At 34.0% G+C, this 20,965-nt stretch overlaps 5 protein-coding genes across 5 annotated transcripts; 2 read left to right on the top strand and 3 right to left on the bottom strand.

The window, feature by feature from the left end:
- Window positions 1-2,341: 2,341 nt before the first annotated feature.
- LOC114367389 lies at window positions 2,342-3,500 on the bottom strand. The gene is made up of 3 exons (XM_028324564.1): window positions 3,366-3,500; window positions 2,997-3,158; window positions 2,342-2,800 (listed from the first exon to the last, which is right to left on the bottom strand). The coding sequence occupies exons 1-3, from the start codon at window positions 3,410-3,412 to the stop codon at window positions 2,590-2,592; spliced, it is 420 nt and encodes a 139-aa protein (XP_028180365.1). The 5' UTR covers window positions 3,413-3,500; the 3' UTR covers window positions 2,342-2,589.
- A 4,445-nt stretch (window positions 3,501-7,945) lies between these two features.
- LOC114368502 (glycine-rich cell wall structural protein 1.0-like) lies at window positions 7,946-8,849 on the top strand. Its single transcript, XM_028325743.1, has 2 exons — window positions 7,946-7,988; window positions 8,260-8,849. Exons 1-2 carry the CDS (start codon window positions 7,946-7,948, stop codon window positions 8,847-8,849), a joined length of 633 nt encoding a protein of 210 aa, XP_028181544.1.
- Window positions 8,850-12,250: 3,401 nt separating this feature from the next.
- Window positions 12,251-13,174, top strand: LOC114368501 (glycine-rich cell wall structural protein 1.8-like). The gene has a single exon (XM_028325742.1). The coding sequence runs from the start codon at window positions 12,251-12,253 to the stop codon at window positions 13,172-13,174; it is 924 nt and encodes a 307-aa protein (XP_028181543.1).
- Window positions 13,175-13,826: 652 nt separating this feature from the next.
- LOC114425709 lies at window positions 13,827-15,893 on the bottom strand. Its single transcript, XM_028392660.1, has 4 exons — window positions 15,638-15,893; window positions 14,773-14,909; window positions 14,529-14,626; window positions 13,827-14,305 (listed from the first exon to the last, which is right to left on the bottom strand). Exons 1-4 carry the CDS (start codon window positions 15,831-15,833, stop codon window positions 14,113-14,115), a joined length of 624 nt encoding a protein of 207 aa, XP_028248461.1. The 5' UTR covers window positions 15,834-15,893; the 3' UTR covers window positions 13,827-14,112.
- Window positions 15,894-16,227: 334 nt separating this feature from the next.
- Window positions 16,228-20,393, bottom strand: LOC114425662 (ubiquitin carboxyl-terminal hydrolase 20-like). Its single transcript, XM_028392608.1, has 8 exons — window positions 19,709-20,393; window positions 19,501-19,621; window positions 19,103-19,213; window positions 18,769-18,935; window positions 18,269-18,613; window positions 18,033-18,155; window positions 16,872-17,550; window positions 16,228-16,777 (listed from the first exon to the last, which is right to left on the bottom strand). Exons 1-8 carry the CDS (start codon window positions 20,099-20,101, stop codon window positions 16,497-16,499), a joined length of 2,220 nt encoding a protein of 739 aa, XP_028248409.1. The 5' UTR covers window positions 20,102-20,393; the 3' UTR covers window positions 16,228-16,496.
- Window positions 20,394-20,965: the final 572 nt, after the last annotated feature.

Below are 20,965 nucleotides of genomic sequence, written 5' to 3'. Positions count from 1 at the left end.
AGTATTTCTGTTGATAGGGATTTGATTCGAACCTTTTTCTCACATTATAAAAAAATAAAAACTAACAATTTTGTGATTAAAAAAAAAAACTCCTTAATCTCCCAAGGCAGATAATGCTAACTTTGCAGGCCCAATGAGTTACATATGGGCCAGAATCCTTTGTAGCCCAAGCCCACAAAAAGCGGAGGCCTATTGGAGACACAGAAGATGAAGGGGGAGGACTATGGGGAGAAAGAAGTGAGAGAGTATGTGAGGAAGGAGGACAGGCCCGGTGGCAGGAACACTATTCTTGACCTTCTTCCTTAGTTTCTGTTTTTCATCCTCTGTTGACGTGGCAACTGCCTAGCTTGCTGATCAAGTTATCTGGGACCAAATTTTTCATCGGAATTGACGGGTAATGTTCATTCTGCTTCGCAGCCTAATCCATTCACCCAATATTATTTGTATTTTTTTTAATAAATAAATATGTCTGTTATATATTCTGTTCGTGGCCGAGAGAGATTCCCCCGGTGAGTATTTTACATCTGGACGTTTATCCACAAGTTATATTAAAAACACATTCTTCTCCGTCAATAGTAACGAAATTTGTTAGGAAAAACAAAAGGTTCCGTGTTGCGAATGTTTCTCATCAAAGATGGTGGAATTGTTAATCAATTGATGGATGAACAAATAGTCATTTTTGTTTTTAATTGTGTAATTTATTGATGTCTTTGAACATAAAGATACATATGTAATTTCCGAATGTAAATAGTATCATAAATATATTTGTTCGTTAACTTTTGTCCATCATCTCGTCAGTAAAATAGTCTGTGATACATAAGAACGAATTTGTTACTGAAATGATTGTCAATGTGATCATGCTAACTGGTTTAGACAAAAATGTTCGTAAGATATCATTTTTTAATATAAATGTCAGTAATTTTTTGTTGAACAAAAATGTTAATATTCTTTTATTGAAAAAAATGTTAGTTATTTTTGTTAGGCATAAATGTTAATACGTTTCATTGCATCAAAATGTCCATAAGTTATCATTATTGGTCAAAAATCTCATTAATTTTTTATTAGACCTGAATATGAATATTAGTATGTTTTTATTGGATTAATTTGTTAAATTCAAAATTTCATTTTATTTAAGGGTAAAATATAATTTTAGGATAAATTTTTACCATTTTTTATCGTTATAAACATAACATTACAATAATCACTTAAATAAATATATTGACAAACACAATTAAAAAAATATAATAATAACGGTAATATTGATTATCAACCATAATTTGTCTATCACAATAAAAATTATTCAAAATAAACATTGTAACAATGTATCAATCATTACAAATTTTTTCAAATTATAATAATTACTCACAATCTACTATAAATAAAAGATAAATATATCTCATATTTCACTTCTTCAAATCTTGACTATTTTATTAACGATGACAAACGAAAGTTAACAGTGGGATATATTTATTGTACTTTTTACACTTCTGAATTTTATATTTTTATCTTTCAGGAACGCATTTGTCAGCCAATTACTTATTCATATACAAAAATGACTATTTACTCATTCATATTCATAGAGAGTGGGAAGACAAATAGTCAAGAAAATACTATATGACAAATATATCCATATGTTGGTAATCATTTTATTAACTGTGCCAGACGAATATATTTGTTGCACTTTTTATATTTTCGAAGACTAAATTTTGTATTTTCATCTTTTAGGAATACATTTGTTAGCGAATTACACATTCACATATAAGAGTGATTATTTATTCTTGATTTATTCATAATTTGCTTCCGGTTAAAATATGAATATGATCTATTATAGGTAGTATATTTAGATATGTTAGAGGTTTAATTGTATTTTTTTATCTCAATTTTCTTTTTACTTTCAATTTTTTAATTTAGTATATTTTTATTTTTAATTTCTAAGAAACTTACGAGAATTTTATTCCAGCCAAACAATCGCTTATTCGTTAATAACTACAAAAGTTAGAAGTAAAATTTGACAAAAAAAAATTAATAAGTTGGGGTAAAATTTGTCAAAAAAAATAAAAATTTGTATGTAAAATTCATCAAATAAATAAACAATTTGGGGTAAGAAAATATTATTATGTTAGGAGTAAAATAACAAAAAGATAAATTTCTTAAAAGTTAGAATGAAATGCACTAGATTAATTTATTAGGATAAAATTTGTTAAAAACTAAAAACATAGAGAGAGAGAGAGAAAATATAATTATTATAATGCGATTTTTTTTACATAATTATACCTTTTTCCTTTTTTTATACACCAAAGTTTCGCTCACAATTATATATACAACCATCAGGTACAATGCATTTACAAAATTAATCTATTATCTCAACTACTTAAGCAATTAAGTACAAACTAATACTGATAATAATCCCTTTATTACCGAACAAACATAATACTGATGAAAGTCCCTTCACTTCCTTTATTACTGATCACACATTATACTGAAGATAGTTCTCTTCTTCAATACAAACATGTATCAAAGTCGGAGTAAACCAAGTAACCAACCATCATATATATATCATACATGAACTTGACCCTTGTCTTGAATCATTTATATATCTTTGGTGGATTTGTCATCAATAGTACAAGAGCACTGTCCAGAGCATTCAGCAAAGCCCTTGCCAGACCCTGCATCAGGGCCCTCATCAGTCCTGAAAATGACACAAGTCCACCCTTCACCACACTTACACAATGCTCCACTGCCACTGCTACTCACAACATCAGGTGACAAATTTAATTCTGGGGACACTGCTTCGCCCTCACTGCACAAAAATTTGGGAACAGAAGGGTGTTCAGTACATTGCAAGTTGCAATGCATAATTAGATGCAGCTGCGGTATATTATTTTACACAAAAGGGTTACTATGTTGGAGTATTGGAAAGGACAAACAACTGAAAAAAATTGACAATTCATTCTAGAGTAGTTAATCATGAACAAATTCAAATGTGTTTGGCGTACATAGTACATGTGCAATTTTCACCACATTTAACGAAAACTTTGCCAGCATCAGGCCCCTCAGTTTTAGTTATGATACATGTCCAACCTTCACCCATCTTGCAAAACGCGCTGCCCTTGGCCATGTCCAAGCCCAAAGTTATGTCTGCTGCTGATGGGACTTCCCTGCAGAAATAGTTGCTAAGCTTAGAGAAAAAAATTTGTGGATGATTTTCTTCATGTTTCAGATATATATTACCTCGCAGTATTAATGATATATTTCATGGGAAGTTTAAAAATGGAACAAAAATATTGGCAACACAAGTTATTGAAATTAATTATAAAAAAAAATAGATGGATGAAATAAAAGGTTAATAGTGAATAATAGGAAACCTGAGATTGAGAAACTCCTGCTCTTGGGTGGAGGTCTGGGACTCCATATTCTCTCAATGATAAGAATTTGATTTTTGTTGCTCATAATTTTGTGCTATACTAAGTATTATATGTATGAGGAATTACTGGACGGAACGAGGTAGAACATTAGAAAGTCAAAAGTGTCCTCCATAATCAATAATTGAAGCATGTTTAAGGTTGGGCAATGCTGTCCTTAAACACTTACATTAAAAAATATCTATACTGCGGTCTCCGTCATTTACCAAGCAGCCTCCAATTTGTGAACCCTATCTCTATTAGGAAAGAACAAAAATGATATTAGTTATATATATTTTACATTATTAACTGAATTATTGAATTTTATGTAATTTTTAATAAGGTATCCAGCTGCATCCAATTCTCCGAGGCTATCTGTTACCAGGGAAAAGAATTAAAATAATACTAGCTGTAATGTATATATATTTTTACTATATTTTGCATATTTAAATGAATTTTATATAATTTCTATTAAAAATATCCCCCGGCATTCCATTCTGCGACTCCTTTTGAGTCACCTTTTTAGAAAGAAAAAAACAAAAACACGGGGGCACCTGAAAACATTAAGGAATGTGTTACTGTTTAAGTTTGGTTGTTTTTTAAATGAAAATCTATCTTCTCGGGGTTTCATGCACAAAAATGGAGCTCATTGCTTTGTGCACACTAGTATATTCAGTAAAACAATAAAATTTCATTTTTAACCCACTAAGATAATAGGTCAATTATGTTATAAAATAATTAATATTAATATATATATATATCAATAAAATTTCTATATATTTAATGCACATATAAATTTAGATAATAAATTTTATGATAATTAATTTAGATCTAATAATGAATTTATTTACATATCTAAATTTTGTGATAATAAATCATATATTAGACTTACGAATTCGTCAATCCTTACCAGTTTTACTGAAAGACAAAAATGAAATTTTATTATTTTGCCGAGTGTACCAATAATTGTGCTGGTGCACAAAGCAATGCCCAAAAATGGGACTAGAAGATCCAATGCCCATAACCCATTTGTAAGTTCGAACGGGGGTTCGAAGGACTCCTAGGCTCCAAATCTACAACGCCCTTCCACCATTTGTAATGGCCCATTACTATTAAATATTAGTCATCATGTCTACACCTCACAATCAAGAATATTTTAGAAACCTATATAACAATCAAGATATTAAACTAAAGTTTAGTCACTTAAAGCCATAATCAAATCTCGCTGTTTAATTTAATTTTAAACTCCGCACTTACATAGTTATTTTTGCTTCCCAAAGTTACACAATCTCAAAAATTTTATCCCCAAATAATTTTTTCACTCGTTTTGCATCCCTATTAACAAAAAGTCATGAATTTTATCCTTTTGCCAACTTTTCATTAATTATTGTCAAGGATTATGTCCATTCAGATAGGTGGTAAGCTAGTTATCCCAAATTACAGACTGTTGTGACTTCATTTACTACAAAAGATAAATGTGCGGTAGCTACTCAATTATGTACGGAAGTCATTTGGATTCGAAGGTTAACGGATGACTTTTGGCATAAGCAACAGAAGATTTTTTTGTATTGTGTGAATAAAAGTATTTTCCATACTATAAAGAATCCAATCTTTTATTTCAGGACAAAACACATAGTGTTCAATACCACTATGCCAGAAATGAAGTTATCACAGTTAAACAAAACAAACAAGTTTATAAGGTAACATGATATGGGTTCAAAATATTTTAATTACTTTGGTTTAATTAATAAAATAAACCCGATCAAACACTATATCAAATAATGAAAATACAACGCATTTCTTACATACTTCCAATGTCAAATATATATATCGCTATTCTCAGATGAAGTAGTGGGCAACATATATCGCTGTTAGAGTCAAACATTTCTGCCCACAAACAAGCGTGGAGGGCAAAAGGGCAATCCACTAGACAAGCAGAAGGAGATGGGTGGATCCCATCCCGCAATCTTCGAACTTTCATGTGATCGTCCACTACATAATATATAACTTACTTCCAATGTCATGTACGGGAACTAATAGCTTCCATTTCCATATTCTTAGTGATACATAGCTGGACTAGTTACGTAAGATAAAGATAAGTGCCTTCAATTTGAAGCAACAACTTGACGCTTGAGACCATCGATTTGGTCTTGCTCTTGCATGTGCACTTCCCATTCATTTGCCCTATTGCGCCTCCTTCTAACAAAACTCTCATTTCCCAATTCACACATACCCACATACATAGGCCCTTCTTACGCGATTAATGTCATATGATGAAAATTTCCAGTGAAACCATTGTGAATACGAAATGATAATTTATGTATCTTGTTTCATATACTACTCTATGTTATCTTCATGATAGTAAATTGATTGTATTTCCATTTCCATAGTTAACAATCCGAGTTGAAAATAAAATTTTGTTGATGCTCCTTACTATTTTAGAAAGAGCAATTCGTTGATGTTTGGATCGAAAACACTTATTCAATTGCCAAAATTATGAAGGAGTGGAATAAGTGGCCGCACATATATGAGGGCCTTTTCGTTTTTTATGCTACCTTGAAGTTAAGACAAACAAAAGAAGCCGCAAACAAAAATGTATTGAATTATTGAAAAGTATCAGAACATGAGCTACAGTACAGTGGACGAGATACAAAGCACTTTATAAGATAAAGGCCTTTTTTTAATTCACTCCCAAAAAAAATTACTTATTAACAATTTAATATTAAATTAACCTTCATTAGTATGATTTTTCTCTTTAGAAAAATAAACTATATATATAGGCATCATTATCAATCTTATACAATATTAATCATAGAATGAAGTAAAATAAAAATTTCATTCTATCATTTGGGTAGTGAATATATATATATATATAGTATTAGTTATCACTTTTATTTTAATATTTTCCTTACTAGCCCCAAACCTAACATTAAGCCTTCAAGCACAACCCAAAGTTCTGCTATATAGGCTATATTAGAGTCAAGACGAATAATATCCCAAAATTTTGATGTATAACAAAGCATTAAAGACTCAACATGATTTTTTTTCATCCAAATGTTTTTGTGCGCTTTAAGTGTACATCCTCCTGTTAGCCTTACAAAAATAAGATTGAGTATATAAGAAACATCCAAAAAGGTTTTCAAATCAAACATCTCAGATGAAGTTCCTTGAACAACATCTTCTACAAATTGATAGATAAAATACATATCATCTAAAAGATAGAGCAAGCTTGACAAAGGTCTTGAAAATTGCGTTGTTATTTTAGAGCATTTCAAAAGCTTCCATATCCCACATTGCTTGGTTTAGCTCGCCTATCTTCAAGTAGGGTTTATATCAATGTTTTAAGAGGGGCGGAAAAAAGAAGAAATAGAAGTGGGCTCACATGTATGACATTGGTTCATGTGGACATGATATAGTACAAATTGTTTGGTTCAACCTAAAATAATTGGTTTTAATTAGCATTAATATACATATTTAAAAGAGTAATGATATATAAATATTTATATCATAAACATACATTTATATATTTAACATCATTATTTTCTCTTTATCTTACTTTTTATCAAATTATATCATATATTATATTTATATTTTTCTATCTTTTCTGTTTCTCTCAAGGTTTTAAATAACATGAGTGTAATTATGCATCTTTATCCTATCCAAAATCAGTGCACAGTACACTTTTAATTTTGTTCGATGTATTCAAAACCTCTTCCACGGTTCATTAAAAAAAAAAAACACACACACACACATAGCTTTATCTCAAATGACAAAAAGAATGCCAAGTGATATAAATACTTTAAACATGAAGAATTAAAGAGTGGCTGAACCGCTTAATTGTTTTTCTTTTATCCTTTGAAAGGGCGCACTCATCTAGTTGAGAACGTTCTTAAAAATCATTAACTATCAGCGACTACTTGTTAGTATAAAGTAACTAACTCTTCACAAACATCACTTTTAAAGTAATTATTGTTAATAGTTCCAATTAAATTCTTGTTTCATTTCATTCTACTCATTCAGACATAACCATACATAATGTTCTATATTCGGTGCATTACTATATCATAGATTTGTAGCTCAAAAACAATATAAAATTTGGTAAAATTAATAGTCAGTATCACAATCTATCATACAAGTTGAGTACAATAATTCTTGCAGCCGTTCTAGATCCAATTTTAAACCATCTCCCACATGTGGCCACTAAGTCGGATTCATTCACACAATCAGACTCCGGTAACCTTCTGTTCTATGAACCACACAACCCAACAATCATACCACTAAATAAAAAAGCTTAAAATATACACAAATATAAGTTACTAACAGTATAAATCAAAGAAAGCCAATTGATGGATCAGGATAATTAAATACACAGATCATGAACAAGCTAGTTGCTAACAGCTGCTGAAATTTGAAAAAAAAAAAAAAAAAAGTTACACTTGCCAATGGTGCTAAACGTGAACAACATAGATGAATGACTTGGACATCCATAAGAGAAAACGGATATATGTTTCATCAGTTAGAAAAGATTAGGTTTATAACATGTCATGCCTTTGCCTAGCCAGCACTGTGAGAACAAGATCAAGGAAGGTATATAATGGTTGACAGCAAAAGCACATTAGTAGGTCTAATAGTGCGCTTTGCTGAGTTTCTATCTGAACTTGAACCGGACCAACTTCTGCATGTGTAGTGGGCCACACTAAACGCGCTTTAAGGCCCGTCCAATAGCATAATGGGCCAGGCCCATTCCTATATATATACACACACATGCACTTTGCATTCTAAAACCGCACACACTTTGCAATGGCAACTAATTCTAAGGTAATTCTCAGTAACGTTCTCTTTGTGTTGTTGTGTTTAGGCATTTGCTCTGCTGCTAGAACACTCTTCACTCTGGAGGACCATGTTTCCGGCGGTTATGGCGGTGGTGGAGTAGAACATGGTGGAGCTGGATATGGAGAAGGAGCTGGCGGTGGTGAAGGTGCTGGTGCTGGATATGGGGCAGCGGGTGGAGGAAGCGGTGGTGCTGGTGCTGAGGGTGGTGGATATGGAGGAGGAGCTGGTAAAGGGGGTGGCGAAGGGTATGGCGGGGGTGGTGCAAAGGGGGGTGGTTATGGTGGTGGACGTGGAAGTGGAGGAGGAGGAGGTGGTGGTGCAGGGGGTGCAGGTGCTGGTTATGGAGGTGGGGAAGGAAGTGGGGCTGGTGGTGGATATGGTGGAGGGAATGGAGGAGGAGGTGGCGGTGGAAGTGGTGGAGGTGGTGGTGGGTCACATGGAGGTGGATATGGGGGTGGTGAAGGTGCTGGACAAGGAGCGGGTGGAGGATATGGTGGTGGTGGCTCTGGTGGCGGCGGTGGAGGCGGATCTGGCGGGGGTGCACGTGGGGGTGGATATGGAGCTGGTGGTTTGAGTGGTGAAGGTGGTGGTCACGGTGGTGGATACTACCCTTGAGATGGATAAATTTCCTAAGAAAATAATCCTAGCTAGCTCCCTGTGGCTATAGTTACAACAATAAAAAATGTGTGGATACGAGTAGGAGGATGCTTATAAACTATTTATTTATACATTGTATGCTAATTTTTTATGTTTTACATATATGTCGAATATTTTTATCAAAAAAATACATATATGTCGAATATGGATTGGAAGCTCTGCAAGACTTATATCTATGTAAACGTATTAATATACATATTTTGCAGTTATAGAAGTCATGATGGAAAACATGCCAACATAAGAGCTTGTTTTACAAAAGTATATATGAAATAGAATAATTGATGAGATGAAATGAGAAAGAAAAACAACAGGTTATAAGAATTGTCTTAGAATTATGTAGTATAAACAATACTTCATATCTTACGGCATTGATTCTTTATACAACATTTTTAGTGCATGCAAAATGCGTGATAAAATTCTGCCATAAGAATTCAAAGTGATCGAGCGACTATCTAGAATAAACTTTTTACGTTATTATTTTTTTGGTCTAAACCTACACGAGTATTTTCCATCAAATACAATCTGATTCCAATCGAGTATTTTACGTTATTATTTAATCAAATGTTGAGCAATTGCATTAATATCCTTAAAAATTACATTAATAAAAAATTTATTTATAATTATATATTATCAAAATTTATACTTTTAATTTAATTAATATAGATCATATGATAATGCTGATAAAAAAAATAGGTTATATGATTATACGTAATTCTGCGGTAATTAAAATGTTACAATTATCAGATAATACGGAATTAAATTATATTTGTTTCATTAATAAAATGGTTTTTTTTGTTAATCCATTAATTATTTTTTTTGGAAGGCATCTCTATCATTAATTAATGCTTGTATTATATTGGCACCCCCAAGTGTACGATGTGAAAAGAACTAGACATAGGATTTCAGTGTTTGATAACAAATTTGCATAAGGCACGTTTATTTTCGTCTAATTGTATGGGTAAATTATGTTAAAATTTACTACGTAATATGTATATAAATAATCATTTCTGAAATATACCCTTTTTATGAGTATATGACCCTAGTAAGAATTAATAGGGAAGTGCCAAGAATTTGTTTTTAAGATTGTTTTTAACACGCTTTGCTAGTGAATAGAATTTATTTGAGAATCATGTGGGTTAAACCCTATTTAACCAGTCACGTGCTTTATGGGATATACTTTTTTGTACAGTTAAAAAAAATGGAAGAGAAAAAAAATGTAACATAAGGTTAGTATACTATAAAGTGATTATGATAAGCTTATTAATATTATTATAAAACCATAATGTAACAAAGTGATATATAATAATATAAAAATTCGTTATAGTTAATGAGAAATAAAATAATATTCTAAGGTGTGACTTTTGATAGAAAAACATTATTGGACACTCATTGGATATATATGTCTAGAGAAAAAGATAAAAGAGATAAGTGGTTAACATGATTAATTAGTCATGTGTGATATATTAAGAAAAGAGAAATAAAAATAAATGTGTACGTAGTGAAATATTTGTATTGTCTGGATCTATCGATGTTCAAAAATTAAAACTCCATTGTGCGCTGTATATTAGATCTAATAAAGGTTCGATCATGGAGTTGGTACATGGCTAAGAAGAAGGGCAAGGTATGTCTTTATTCTTAGTGGTGCTACAAACAAGGACGGATGGTTTTCGTGAACAATTGCCCCAACAAACTTTTTTTTTAATGATATATAATTCTTAATTATCATCATAATTTAAAATGCAGTATGAAAAGGCTGATATACAAATGTGATCAGCTGCTGACAACAGTATTTACACATTGGCACTGTTAAGAGGGAGTATACAATCACAACAGTCCAAAGCGGAATCCTCAAAGCTTGTGCTCATAGATAACTTTCTTCAGCAATGTTAGGGTCTTCAAAGCAGCAACTCTGCAAAACATATGATGAGGGTGATATTATAATGCCTTTTCATAGAAATCCTGATAGCATGCCATATAAGCTGGCTCCTTCTTGCAGCCCGATCATGTTGATTTATTTCTGTTAATTACGGGGTTATAAAGACTGGTGCAGCTGTTTTTCTACTAGGGTTTTGGGGTTGGCGGTTAAATTTCCCAATTTATGTAAACACTCAAAGCTGAACCTCTGCCCTACTTGTGCTGTAATTTAGCCTCCTTTTCTTAATAATAATATTATTTTGCCCATAAAAAATATATATAACTCATCTACCTAATTAGTGAGACTCAAGTACTATGTTGAAAAAATTATTAAAAAGATTGGTGTTACTTGTTAGCACTCTTCGCATGAAATAAACGTTCAAATTATGTAGCAAGAGATAATGGATTGTAACTTTGAAATTCATTTTTCATGTTTTTTTTTACTTATATTCTTTGTTGATTTTGCATCTAAACTATTATGTAGCAAAAAACAATATTAATGTTGATTTGATAAAGATTAAGGAGTGATCTATGCATAGGGTCAATGATGATAAATAGTCATCATAAAAATAATGAACAATTAAACCTTTTATCGCTTAATAAAAACTTCTATTTTCCTAATTATTGGAACAAAATAATGCTGCAGGCCCTCAATTTAACATCCCTACTAAATTTTTTTTGTTGCAATATCCTGCTATACATAAACATATATATATATATATATATACACACACACATTTATGAGAAAAACCCTGAGGTATATTGATAAGCATGGTAAGAAATGAACATCAATTAATTTCAGTTCAAATTTGGCAATTATATCATCATACCCCTCTGAATCTGGCCAATTATTTGATGCTCGTACATAGCCTTCTATATTAGTGTAACACGTAAGAATCAACAATGACACAGTAAGTAGTAATGTGTGCATCCGATGATACTCGTTTCAACAAGTGAATTGATTTTCATTAATTGTTAGCCTCATAGGTAGGTCTTTCGGCATGAATTTCATCACCAATTAAAGGGAAGACACATAGAAGAAAACAAGAGTAAGAAAGCAGGCAGTGCAACTAAATAGTGATGAGTGGCGGTGGAAGGCAGCTAGATAGAATCTACTAGTAAATTAGTAGGTTTTAGGTATGAAGTTGGAGTTGAGAAAAGAAAAGAAAAAGCGTAGGTTTGTTGGAGTAGCTATTTGTATTTGTAATATTACTATAGCATGCTCAGTCACTCGAATGTGGAATACAGCAGAAAAGCACAGAATGACAATGGTGTGAGTATCAGTGTATCTTTGTATGTTGGCATATTGGGCCACAGTGTGGGGACACCCAACTTTGATATCCATGTGCTTCAACCACTCTTTGCCCTCAACGCGTCTTCCCCAATCCCTAAAAATACCCTTCAAAACTTCTCCATCTCCAAACCAACCAAGCTGCAATCCCAATATGGCTTCTATACACAGCCTTAATTGTTTTGTTTTCTTTCTACTATTGGCTCTTGGCATTAGTTCTGCCAGAAGGTCCCTTCTCACTCTTGATGGAGGCTATGGTGTAGGCCATGGCATTGGTGGTGGCTATGGCGGTGCTGCTGCTGGAGGTTATGGTGGTGGTGGAGGTGGTGGTTCAGGTGGTGGCGGTGGATATGGAGGGGAGCATGGAGTTGTTGGCTATGGAGGAGGTAGTGGTGGAGGACAAGGAGGGGGTGTAGGATATGGTGGTGATCATGGAGCTGGATATGGTGGCGGTGGTGGTGGTGGTGCGGGTTATGGTGGTGGTGTAGAGCATGGTAGTGGAGGTGGTTATGGTGAAGGTGAAGGAGGTGGAGCTGGAGGAGGATATGGAGCTGGTGGAGAACATGGCATTGGGTATGGAGGAGGAGGTGGAAGTGGTGCTGGTGGTGGAGGCGGGTATAGTGAAGGAGGAGCACATGGGGGTGGATATGGCAGTGGTGGAGGAGCTGGTGGTGGTGAAGGAGGGGGAGGGGGAGGTGGTTATGGTGGTGGCGAAGGAGCTGGAACTGGTGGAGGGTACGGTGCAGGTGGAGAACATGGTGGTGGTTATGGAGGTGGTCAAGGAGGAGGAAGTGGAGGGGGATATGGTGCTGGCGGAGACCATGGTGCTGCTGGCTATGGAGTTGGTGAAGGAGGTGGAGCTGGTGGAGGGTATGGTGCAGGTGGAGAACATGGCATTGGTTATGGAGGAGGTGGTGGAAGTGGAGGAGGTTATGGTGATGGAGGAGCTCATGGAGGTGGATACGGTGGCGGCGCGGGTGGTGGTGGAGGAGGCGGGTATGGGGCTGCTGGGGCACATGGTGGTGGTTTTGGAGGAGGCGGTGAAAGTGGTGGTGGCCATGGTGGCTATGTTCCCTAATTAAGAACTACTCTTCAATGCACAATAGATATGCAAGTCTCCCCTTTGCTGTATCAAGAATAAGTATGGTATTAATAACAGGATCATAATCATTAATAATGTATCAGTCATTTCGTCACCATTATATGCACGTTGTTGTTATCAACTCGTGATTTTTATGTAACAAAAGTATTTCCATAATCATTATTAATTTGCATGCATTATCGCGCGAAACTATTCTCATCTTGTAATTGCTCTTCTGATTAAATATATATATTTGCATGAAAAAATATGTTTAGAGTTTACGAAACTCTTTCTGCCTCTCTTTGGCGTAATCACTCTTATCATCTTAGTTGTTTGTTGGTCATTCTATAGCAATTAAAAAAAATGAGAAAAAAATTATCGCTCCAACTACAAGTACTAGTCACGCACAGATATAATTGATAATATAATTAAAGACTATACAATTAAAAAAATAAGTATTAATAGTTATATGATATGTGAAAATGACGACTATGCAAATCATTGCTCTAACTTTTAACCTAAACAAATTGTACCAAAATTCTTAAATTTCTGTTAATACCATAACCACACTTTTTATTTTCGTAGACATCATAGACATGCATTATGATTATTAAAGTTATTGCCACGTCAATCAATTAAAAGGATACTAGACATAATTTTTAAAATAATTATATAAAAATAAATAAACTTATCGTATGACGATTTATGATTAACAAGTGTAAAAGAGACTTTTACACTTTTATTACATATATCTGAAAATAGTATGCGATCGATCGAACACTCTGGTCACTATTTCTGTGAGTTTAGGTTTCAACACCCTTAATTGTCAAGTGTGTGGTGGTATATAATATATCCGTGCGTGACTAGTGCTTTTAGTTGAGCAAGTGATTTTTCCTAACGAACAAAGTGCTGGTTTTGTCATCCATATCTTCTCTTCACTTATTAGTATCCTTTGATTCCTCTGAAACTGTCATTTGAGGCGTAGACAGTGCCAATTCTGTAGAAATGCTTTCGCCGTTATGACTCATCTGCCTGCTTTTGATCATGTCAACCCTTCCATCATCATTCACCATGAAAATGTTGCATGGAATTTTTTTAGCATAGAAATCTTTGTTCCTTTTATGTGATCTGTTCCATATAGCATTTTTTTCGTGAATTAAAATCCTCCTCATCAAAACATGAAATAACTTATTAGCAATAACATTTCATTTCAACTCAATCTATATATACCAAGCAGCAAATGAAGATCATTTTGGAAGTAAATTTTTGTTTCTATAACCAATTAAACGTTCTAAAATAACAAATTAATATCATTGAATCTGAATTTTTAATTCCAATGGATACAATATACCCGTCAAAGACCACCCATGTTGGACAAAGGGTGGCAACTTGCTCCACAACCAACAGTCGTTGAGGATAACCCATTACAATTTTCTTCTGTGGTACAACCTGCATTAATGCAGCAATGACTGGTTACATATTGAGAAGAAGAAGAAAAAGTGCTGCATGCAAAAATAACAACTGTGCAATATGTAAAATAACAAATGAAATGAAATGTGATTGTAAAGTAGTAGCCTCTTAGTATAGTTTTGTACCCCGTATTTTCTGCAAAGATCTATAACAGCTTGACGCTTCAGATACTTGGCATCATTTCCACACCCATTTTTCTCCTTCACTGGTGGTGCATCTTCCAATTCCTCCGTCCAAAAATCATTTCTTGTCTTCAAAAACACTACACAACAATACATGATTTCTGGTGAGATAATTTCCGAAGACTCCTTCATTGAACCAATTCTTACCTCACTTTTATTTACAGTAGATGTTAAACGTGTCATTTTATCGAGGGAAGTTATTTAAAAAAAAAATAACTATTGTTATTATTGGTAATAGAAACTTTGTTATGATTCTTTTATTAAGATCTATAAGATATTGAATCTCCATGTAGATCTAATTCTTGTAGAAGAATTGTAAGATCTGCATTCATTTAAAAAAATAATATTTTTTTATTTTTTTCATAAAATTGATTTACATTCTGTAAAATTAAAAAAAAAACGATTTAAGATCTCAAAATGAGATATATTATTAAAGTAAAAAATGAAATTTTAATAATGATGTGAAACTACAAGATACAAAAAGAGATAACTAAAATCTTAAAATAAAATTTTCTATTAAAGATGCTAATAAGCATACATGAACCAATAAAAAAAATAATACAGATATTACTTTAAAGATACTATTTATAAAAATAAGCAAATTATCATATATGAGGATTTGTAACAGGACCTATTAGTGCATGGTTATTTTGTTTATTGCTACCACTAAGCCTGATGGGGACTATCAGTTTCAATTTCATAAACGTCTAGTTTAGTGGGTTATGCTGTTTATGAAATTAAAAAAAAAAATCCCATGAATATTGCTAAAGCAGAAACAGTAAAGCCAAACTAAGTTACACTCACGTACGTGGAATGTTAAGCCATGGCATGACTCCAAGAAGAGTGAGTATGCAGCCAGCAGTAACGACATTATCAAGTGCCCACTGAAGAGTATCAGTGGTGAACTCTGTCATCCCATCCATCACAACCACAACATGTTTGTTAGTGTTTCCTGGGCTTGAAAAGTCAAGATCAGGAAGATCATTGGCAGGTGACCTGTCCATTGCTCAGGATTGTACGATCAGAAGACAAAAATCACTTAGTTTCACGTAATTTGTGAAAAACCGAACGGGGAAAGGGATTTTTTGCAGGCATAGTAATTCCTTATATAGTTCACATTTCCGGTGTTAGCAATCAAGACAAGCGCTTGACATGATCAAGAGCTACTTAGTAATTGACGTTTTTAAAGTTACATTAATTAAAGAATATTTGTTTAGTAATGGCCGGCCTTAGACATGAGCAATACTAGTTTTTGTACAGATGCTTAAATGACAAGCTAAGTAGGTAATAACTAGAAACTTTTATACAAACGCCATACGCAAACCGGAAAGTTGAGCCAAAAAATTAAATACTAGTGTAATACTACTGGCTCTTTCCGATTTGATCAATGTTAAGATGTTCGGAATCACTTAAGATCGTCTTATTTATCAATGTAATTGTTTAAACATCCTTGTCCTCACTGGCTATGTTCTACCTGTGCAGAAAGGGGAACATATCCAGACAACCAGTACATTCATGCATCTCTCACTTGGGTGTGAAACTATACAATTCGGTGGTGAGGACTAGCCACTGGGTATTGACAAGTTTTAACAAAAAGATAAATGCTGTAGGCTTTTCACCAAAAGAACTCAATTACATTGCCAAAACGCCAAACTACCAAAGAATATTCACTGTGAACTCCCAGCTGCCACAGGGGGGCTGACAGATGTATGGTTTGATTTTTTGGTGCTTTTCTTACACTGCGAAGAATCCATCTTTTTTCTCTTCTTGTCCAGAACTTTGTTCGAAGTAACAAATTTCAAAAGTAACCCCCTCCTTGAACGATTCTTGCAAAGATATTTCACAGCTTCTCGTCTTTCTTCAGAAACCCCAGTTAACTTGTTTGATGATCTTTTACAGCTCCGAAGATTCTCCCTCTTCAAATTACCACGTGAGTTGTGGAACTTATCTGAGAAATCCAACTCAAGCTCATTAAACAAAAAAAGTCATTCATAAAAATAATGCTGAAAAAAAGGACATTTAGCAAAAGTATATTTGACTACCTGAAGCATCATCAGGAGGCGAGTTAGGCGGAGTTAAAGAATGGAAACCAGCATTCTCTCTAAAATCACCACCTTCCTGACGGTTGTTATTATCAAGACTACTATTCTCAATATATGAATTTCCCATGTCAAGCATGGCACTATCATCCAAGGTGGTTCTGTTCCTAAACAGCTTTTGAGCATCAACATCTTTTGAACTATTCAAATCAACACTTTCCTGATTTGACCCAGAGGGAAATTGTCCACAGCCAAGAGTATTATCATTATGTCCCCTGTTACTAAACAGCTTTTGGACATCAACATCTTTAGAGCCATTCGAATCAAAAATTACCTGATTTGATCCAGAGAGCAACTGTCCAAAGCCATGAGTAGCATCTTCAGTATCATTTATTTCAAGAAAATTGTGATCTTCTTGACAATAATAATCAAAGCGAGGCTCAGAATATTCTTTGGATACATCAGCCACACCTCTTTCAATATTGGGAAGTAAAATAGGATTTGATTTAGACATGTTGTCACCAACGTCTAAAACAGACTTAGGAGATGTAGTCATAATATTCGGATCCAAACATTGTGTTTTCTCTTCCATAATACTTGAAAACCATGGAGTACCCTGTCGCGCATAAAATAATATGTACGCTTCCTGAGACAGTACAGAGTCTACCGACACCTTAGTAACCTGAAGAAAAAGAACCCAAACATTACATGTTTAGTTTTAAAACAAACATTAAGCAACACAATAATTAAAAAAGCACAAACCATGTGCAAAAGAAACTTCAGAAGAAAAGAATTTATTAGTTATAGAAGACCTAGGGGCTGAAAATGAGGAAATAACAAGTAAAATCTTGCCAAGATTTCAACCATAGCAATTCCATATTCTTATATAGGTAATAAGGTACAATGAGCTAAAAACAAATGAACAACTGTTTGATAAACTTTTATTGCAATAAACATATGAAACTCTAGAGAAGTGTTCATTCAACATGTAAAACCAAAAGCGTGAACCCTTCAAACAAAAGGATAGATTTGATAAACTTAACACAAGTGAGAAATAATTATCTTGTACAATGAACAAACCCTAGGAAAACACTCAAACCTTTTTATTATTAAACATATCATATGCAAAAATAATTAAGCACACCCAGGGGGAAACAATGATACCATTGAATCATCCAACTTATGCCATGTGTCTGGAGCAGAGCGAACAAAGCAGAAGTAATGCCCTGAGGTAGATGAAAGTCCAGTATGCACAACAATGGCATATAAATCATATTTCAACGGTACCTATCAATAAAAATGAGTCAGAACACAGAATTTGCATGGGAAAAAGAATACTCAAACTACCTACACACAAAGATCTAGTAAAATGTAAATGTAGTTATAAAATCACAACTCACATCATTTTCAGCCACTAGGTCTTCCATAACTTTAATGGTGTAAGGCTGCAAGTCTAACTCCAATGGGAAATCAATATGCTTATCAATCTTTTCAACAAGGATCCCATTGGTCTTAAATCTCTTTAAATGCAATGCTGCAACTGATGGTGTCTGATCCAACATAAGCTGCTTCTCCATGGACACTTCTTCCTTGCAGTTATCACATCTAAAGTTTTCATCAATGTTTTCCACCTTAGTAAAAGATTCCAGAGCACTTGGAAGAGAATCTACATTATCTATCTCTAAACTCATATCAATGAGTGGCTCAAAAGTGTTGGAAGTGTGGCCACAAGTAGAACATTGAAGCTGAAACACAAGGAGAAGATAATAATTAGCAAACACAACATTCTTAATCAAAACAAAAACACAATCCAGGAAAATATAACAATTACCAACACAACAATACAAATCATAAATAAGCCAAAAACCAAATTGTTTAACAATGTACTTCACCATCATACTTTGCTAATGAAACGACCTCCAAAAACTTTCTCTACAAGATTATCATCTTCAAAATTTAAATTACTCTTCTTCAAATCTAGGAAACATCTTTCCAGTTTATCTAAGGCACACTGCATGAATTCATGGGCATCCTCCTGCTGATATCTTCTAAAATCAGAAGAAAAATCTGTGATGATTATGGTTATGGATCACAACAGCCATCCGGAAAAAAAAGAAAGCAATCTTGCAACATTTATTTAAAGGTTATATTTCATGAGCCAATAATGGAACAATAATCATGAAAGTCTGCAAGCTAGTTAAACAATAATCATGAAAGTCGTAAAAGAAGGATACAGTTCAAATTGTTCACAAATTTCAAGGGTGAAAGTGTCCCTCCTGGAGCCACTAAGGAACGTTCAACATGGATACGAAGAGCACAAATGACACAGAACCCATCCTTATGACCTGAAATTTCCGATTCCAAAAAATCAAAATCTTCATATAAGAAAAATCATCAAAGCACACTCAAATTATACACATAATTGCAAGGAGCAAGCAACAGTAAAGGTGCTGCTTTACCAATTTCAATCCAAAAAATAATTCCACCCTCTAAATCAGCCAAACACAAAAATCAAATAATACCTAAACATCTTATCATCAGTAACCCCCAACAATACTGCAAATCACCCAATAAACTAAAACTAAACACTTGCGAAAAATTTCAAAATTAAATTCAAACAAGCATAACTCACCAGAACAAGGGATAAGATGAGTGCTTGAACGAAGACCCTGCACCAGAGGCACCGTATGCGTAAAGCATTGCAGAATAGCGTTGAGAAAGCAAGTATTGCCAAGATTCAGAAGCCCTGCTCCCTGTTAAACAAAATACATTATCATCAATAAAATAAATTTAAGCGAGGAAAAAAAAAGGAATCGAAACAGAACAACGACAACAACTACCATCTTAGAAGGCACAGCTTCAGAGGCGGGTTCAGCACCGTCTGAACCTTTAGTTTCAGGTAAGAGCCAATTTCCTTGTGCAGCAATCCACGATTCCGGCGCCACCGAAGAGACGCGCGAATTGGAACCCAACGCCGACGACCACAGAGAAGACGAGTCATCGTGGTTGAGCTGCCGGAACGAGGAAGGCACGCCGGTATCGTCTGCCGCCGTGTCCTCATCGGAATCCTCCGGAAGAGTAGAACCGCCGCCTGTCGGTGACTGAGCGTAATAACCGGCCAAATCGGCGACCAATTCGGCGGCACTTAGGGTTTCGGAAAACAGATTCGGCGAGGGGGAAGCATCCAATGGCTCCTCTGCGGCCATCGCTGGTGAAGAGAGTGAAAGACACATTGAAATTCCCGACGAGTATATATTAGGGTTGAAAAATTAGGCGCTGATTTTCGAGAACAAACGGCGTTGAACGATTGAACTAGGAAAAATATAAGAAGGTGGAAGTTTTTGAATCTGCGAATTTGGGGGAAAATTTAGAATTTTAAAAAAGGAGAAAAGAAATTGGGGAAGGGGGGTTAGGGAGGTAGGGTTTAGAGAAGAAAGAGGAGGGAAGGTGAAAAGCGTTTGAAATGAGAGGGAAAAAGAAAAAGAGGGGTTTGGTTTGGCACCAAATTCATTTTCGCCAAAGTCACATCGCGCGCGCGCTCTCTTTTACTGTACCACAGTGCTTGTTTGATGCCATCACCATATTTTCAGAGCTATTTATTAAAATATATATATTAAATGCTGAAGATAAAAAAATATTATCAAAAACTGTAGATTTTTTTTTAAGGATAAAAAATTGAAGATAAAGATATTAAATGCTGTCAAAATAATAATATAAAATACATTTATCAAATTACTTTTTTAATGCATAAAAATTAAAAATAATATCAAAAAATTTATAACAAATCATACATATAATTATTCAATCAATTCAACTAGACTCTCTTTACTATCAAATTACTTTAAAATTTAAAATAGTCAATTATTTCTATATTTTTAATTTAAAGTATAATAAATATTTTATAAGAAAATTAAATTTTTAAATCAAATTACATTAACACCCCCAAAAGCTTTTTTTGAATTACACAGTAGTTTTCCTTGTATAATATTTATGACAATCTCCCTCGTAAGCATGGGCAGACGCACATTCATGGGAGGGGAACCTTGATTTCCTGACAATGATTGAAAGACATTGCATTGAATAAACCAAAAACTTAA

Source organism: Glycine soja, chromosome 9, assembly GCF_004193775.1.
Source record: "Glycine soja cultivar W05 chromosome 9, ASM419377v2, whole genome shotgun sequence".
Lineage (NCBI taxonomy): Eukaryota > Viridiplantae > Streptophyta > Magnoliopsida > Fabales > Fabaceae > Glycine > Glycine soja.
This window is presented reverse-complemented; position numbering and strand designations above follow the sequence as displayed.

What these genes read in the sequence shown, in the direction of transcription:
- LOC114368501 (XM_028325742.1), top strand. Translation starts at nt 12,251, where the DNA reads ATGGCTTCTATACACAGCCTTAATTGTTTTGTTTTCTTTCTACTATTG.
- LOC114425662 (XM_028392608.1), bottom strand. Translation starts at nt 20,101, where the DNA reads ATGTGTCTTTCACTCTCTTCACCAGCGATGGCCGCAGAGGAGCCATTG. An exon ending in AAGCTGTGCCTTCTAAGATG is followed by an intron (nt 19,622 to 19,708) that starts GTAGTTGTTGTC and finishes TTTGTTTAACAG; the next exon opens with GGAGCAGGGCTTCTGAATCT. An exon ending in TCATCTTATCCCTTGTTCTG is followed by an intron (nt 19,214 to 19,500) that starts GTGAGTTATGCT and finishes CGGAAATTTCAG; the next exon opens with GTCATAAGGATGGGTTCTGT.
- LOC114425709 (XM_028392660.1), bottom strand. Translation starts at nt 15,833, where the DNA reads ATGGACAGGTCACCTGCCAATGATCTTCCTGATCTTGACTTTTCAAGC. An exon ending in ATCTTTGCAGAAAATACGGG is followed by an intron (nt 14,627 to 14,772) that starts GTACAAAACTAT and finishes GCATTAATGCAG; the next exon opens with GTTGTACCACAGAAGAAAAT. An exon ending in ACATGGGTGGTCTTTGACGG is followed by an intron (nt 14,306 to 14,528) that starts GTATATTGTATC and finishes TATATGGAACAG; the next exon opens with ATCACATAAAAGGAACAAAG.
- LOC114367389 (XM_028324564.1), bottom strand. Translation starts at nt 3,412, where the DNA reads ATGGAGTCCCAGACCTCCACCCAAGAGCAGGAGTTTCTCAATCTCAG. An exon ending in CAGGAGTTTCTCAATCTCAG is followed by an intron (nt 3,159 to 3,365) that starts GTTTCCTATTAT and finishes CTATTTCTGCAG; the next exon opens with GGAAGTCCCATCAGCAGCAG. An exon ending in GAAAATTGCACATGTACTAT is followed by an intron (nt 2,801 to 2,996) that starts GTACGCCAAACA and finishes ATTTTTGTGCAG; the next exon opens with TGAGGGCGAAGCAGTGTCCC.
- LOC114368502 (XM_028325743.1), top strand. Translation starts at nt 7,946, where the DNA reads ATGCCTTTGCCTAGCCAGCACTGTGAGAACAAGATCAAGGAAG. An exon ending in TGAGAACAAGATCAAGGAAG is followed by an intron (nt 7,989 to 8,259) that starts GTATATAATGGT and finishes TGTTGTGTTTAG; the next exon opens with GCATTTGCTCTGCTGCTAGA.